The sequence below is a fragment of the Myotis lucifugus genome, unplaced genomic scaffold (genome assembly GCF_000147115.1).
Source record: "Myotis lucifugus unplaced genomic scaffold, Myoluc2.0 scaffold_109, whole genome shotgun sequence".
In the NCBI taxonomy this organism is placed as follows: domain Eukaryota; kingdom Metazoa; phylum Chordata; class Mammalia; order Chiroptera; family Vespertilionidae; genus Myotis; species Myotis lucifugus.
Genome location: NW_005871157.1, coordinates 2,694,117 through 2,698,378, shown reverse-complemented (window position 1 = coordinate 2,698,378; position 4,262 = coordinate 2,694,117). Strand labels below are relative to the sequence as shown.

Genomic DNA, 4,262 nt, shown 5'->3' with positions numbered 1-4,262 from the left:
TGCCAGCCGGGGAGCAAGCTTAAGCTGCAGTCGGACATCCTCAGTTGCTGCTGAGGAGGCAGGAGAGGCTCCAACACCACCGCTGTACAGGCAGCCCGTCAGCCTGACTTGTGGCTGAGCAGAGCTCCCTCTGTGGGAGAGCACTGACCACCAGGGGGGCAGCTCCCTGCATTGAGCATCAGTCCCCTGGTGGTCAGTGTGTGTCATAGTGACCAGTCATTACCAGTCTTTCTGCTGTTAGGGTCAATTTGCATATTACCCTTTTATTATATAGGACTAGAGGCTCAGTGCATGAAAACTCATGCACTGAGGTGGGGGTCTCTCAGCCTGGCCTGCCCCCTCTCACAGTCCAGGAGTCCTCAGGGGTGGGAGGCAACCCAACTATCAGGAGAAGGTGACACCCCATCACACCTCTGCTGCTGCCACTGCCGACAGCGCAAGCCTCGGCTAGCCCTGGTTACCTGAGCCTTGGGTGGCCCTGGGCAGCCTCCACCTGAGGCTTGCCTGCGCCTTGGGCCAGCCCTGGGCGGCTGGGGGGTTGAGAGGACTGGGAGAACTCCAGAGGCAGGCGTGCGGAGAGGCCAGACCCGCCTGGAGTGGGCCCATCCTTGCCACGCACCTGCCACCCTGGCGGGGCTGAGGGGACTGGACACCGCCATCTTGTGGCTGTGGGCGCCGCCATCTTTGCGGGTGGGGCAGCCAATTAGCATATTCCCGCCTTATTGGCTGTGGGCACCACCATATTTGAGGGTGGGGCAGTAAATTAGCATATTCCTTCCTTATTGGCTGTGGGTACGGCCATCTTTGCGACGATGTAAAGGTCAATTAGTATATTCCCTCTTTATTAGATAGGATAGATTATTGTATTTTTTTTGACATTTTATTTTATTTTATTTATTATTTTTTTAAATTAAATCTTTATTGTTCAGATTATTACAGTTGTTCCTCTTTTTCCCCCCATAGCTCCCCTCCACCCATTTCCCACCCCACCCTCCGCCCTCACCCCCACCCCACTGTCTTCATCCATAGGTGCACGATTTTTGTTCAGTCTCTTCGTGCATCCCCTAGACCCCTTTCCCCCCCAAGAATAGTCAGTCCACTCCCTTTCTATGCCCCTGATTCTATTATATTCACCAGTTTATTCTGTTCATCAGATTATTTATTCACTTGATTTTTAGATTTACTTGTTGAGAGATGTGTATTTGTTGTTCATAGTTTGTATCTTTACCATTTTCTTCTTCTTCCTCTTCTTAAAGGATACCTTTCAGCATTTCATATAATGCTGGTTTGGTGGTGATGAACTCCTTTAGCTTTTTCTTATCTGTGAAGCTCTTTACCTGACCTTCAATTCTGAATGATAGCTTTGCTGGATAAAGTAATCTTGGTTGTACGTTCTTGGTATTCGTCACTTTGAATATTTCTTGCCACTCCCTTCTGGCCTGCATAGTTTCTGTTGAGAAATCAGCTGACAGTCGTATGGGTACTCCCTTGTAGGTAACTGACTGTTTCTCTTGCTGCTTTTAAGATTCTCTCTTTGTCTTTTGCTCTTGGCATTTTAATTATGATGTGTCTTGGTGTGGTCCTCTTTGGATTCCTTTTGTTTGGGGTTCTGTGCGCTTCCTGGACTTGGAAGTCAATTTCTTTCACCAGGTAGGGGAAGTTTTCTGTCATTATTTCTTCAAATAGGTTTTCAATATCTTGTTCTCTCTCTTCTTCTGGCACCCCTATAATTCAGATGTTGGTACGCTTGAAGCTGTCCCAGAGGCTCCTTACACTATCTTCATATTTTTGGATTCTTTTTTCATTTTGCTTTTCCAGTTGGGTGTTTTTTGCTTCTTCATATTTCAAATCTTTGACTTGATATTCTTGCAGTCCTCTAGTCTGCTGTGGGAACTCTGTATAATATTCTTTATTTCAGTCAGTGTATGCTTAATTTCTAGTTGGTCCTTTATCACAACCTCGAGGGTCTCACCAGACTTTTTGAGGGTCTCATTGAGTTTATCGGCGGTTTCTAGAAAATTATTGAAAAACCTTAAACATGTGGTTTTGAACTCTATATCCAGTAGTTTGCTTTCCTCCATTTCTGTCATTTGTGTCCTGTTTCTTTGTCTCCGCATTTTTTTATGCTTCGCTGTGTCGATAGAGTGGCTTTGTGTGCTAGGTGTCCTATAGGGCCCAGTGGCTCAGCCTCCCCAATTACCTGAGGTAGACACTCTTGGTGCACCCCCTTGTGGGCTTTGTCCACAGTCTTGTTGTAGTTAAGCCTTGATTGTTGTAGGTAACTCTGGGAGGGATTGACCTCCAGGCCAATTGGCTATGAGAATCAGCTGTGTCTGCAGTGGGAGAACTTCTGTGCTGGAGACACCCTTCTGGGGCAAGACTTGCTTCAGTGGGGCTTTGGTGCTCACTGAGTCTGCCCCCTGAGTGTGTCCTTTGTGGATCCGAGGAGCTGCAATCTGGATGATCCCACTCTGACAACCGGGCACACTGGCTCCTGGATCTCTAAGGAGGTGCTAATCTAGCCTCTGCCTGAGGCTATCCAGCAGGAGCCAGCTGTGATGCAGTGCAAGTTGCCCTGGGGCCTTGGGCCAGCTGCAGTTTGTTAGGTAATTATCAGATTGCAAAGGGCCAGGCCTTTCATATGCAAAAGCCTTGTGGCTTGGGTGGGGCAGGGTTCCAGGGGATCAACAGGGCAGAGCAAGCAGCTATGGCTGCTCTCAGTCCTGCCCTCAGAGGCTCTGCTTCTCAGTATCCCGGCAATTGCTACAAGCACCCCCGAGAGAAAGCTGTCCTCGAGTTCCGACCGATGCCAGACAGCCCAGTTTCTCCCATATGGGTCTGGGTCCCCAGAGACTCACCCGGAACTGGAGCTCAGAGCTTGAGACTCCCTCCCGATTGAAAAAGACAACCGTGTCCTCAGCCGCCAACCCTCTTCGCATGCGCCTCTGTACCTCTGTCCTCTGAGTCTCGGTATGCTTTTCTCTTTCCTTCTAGTTGTAGAATTTCCACTCAGCCAGCCTTCTTGTGGTTCTGGATGATGTCCGTTCCGTCTTTTAGTTGTATTTTTGAAGTAGTTGTGCGAGGCAGCAAACTCCGGTGTTTACCTATGCCACCATCTTGGTTTCTCTCTCCATTATTGTATTATTTATTTATATTATTTGTCGTCTTATTATTATATTGTATCCTTACTTATGATTTGTTTTTTATGTAATGATGGCTGGTAATTTAACCTACTTTTGCCCACCCCTGTATATGGAATATACTGTTAATGCTATAGAAATTTAAAGAGTAAAAGATTCTTAATGACACAAGGTTAGTCTTAGAGGAAATAATTTTTAGCTGAACATAGAAGGAATTAGAGAATTTAGATTGCTTGAAGTTTGAGAGGAGAATTCCATGTTATTCAGATGACCTTCCCCAAGGCATCAAGCAAGGCTTTTGTTGTATTTAGTATGGTGATAATGTATAATGCCTTTTGCAAACATGCATCAAGTACTAAGTATATTATATTTCATTTCAATGTCTTATTGAGTCCTCAACAGCTCCATGATGTTTCTTGATATCCGTATAACATTTCTTAAATCAACATGAATCTTTTATGCCCCCCCCCCAAAAAAAGTGTTATTAAATCAATGGTATGCCTTATGATTAAGAAAATATAATATATTCATCCTCAGTTTCAGACCAGGAAATATAAGCTTATGTTCAGTGACTTATCAGGTGTCAGAGAATTTAGGATTTGTAACCAGGTTTGTGTGATTTCAAAGGTTGTGTTCTTAACCACTGTTTTATGTTTCCTTCCTAGATAGTATAGAAATCTAGCTGAAACAATTTAGTCTTAGGAAGTTGAGTTTGGAAAGGAAGCTAGCTGATGAAGGATTTGGAATTCTAGGCTGAGAAATTTGGCTTTAATCTAGTAGCAGTGGGAATCTATTAACTATGTATTGCAAGTATGGGTCCTTTTGTTATTCTTAAGACTTTCTTTTTTATTGGTCAATTTTTGATCTGGGCTTATTTCCTAATAAAATTGCCTTTTAAATTGTATTTTTAGGTACCCTAGAAAAAGAAATAGTTTGATACAGCTTCCTGATGATTATAGCTGCCTTCTAAATCAAGCTTCTCATTTCAGGTAAGAAGAAATATATATTTTTCCCTAGCCAGTTTGGCTCAGTGGATAGAGTGTTGGCCCGCAGACTAAAGGGTCCCAGGTTCAATTCTGGTCAAGGGCACATACCCGGGTTGCAGGCTCGGTCTCCAATGCG

At 44.8% G+C, this 4,262-nt stretch overlaps 1 protein-coding gene across 1 annotated transcript in view; it reads left to right on the top strand.

The window, feature by feature from the left end:
* Positions 1-4,262, top strand: part of UBR1 (ubiquitin protein ligase E3 component n-recognin 1) — a 150,601-nt gene that overhangs the window by 131,690 nt on the left and 14,649 nt on the right. Inside the window, 1 exon segment of the mRNA XM_014459411.2 lies at positions 4,052-4,129. Coding sequence (XP_014314897.1) covers positions 4,052-4,129 — 78 coding nt within the window.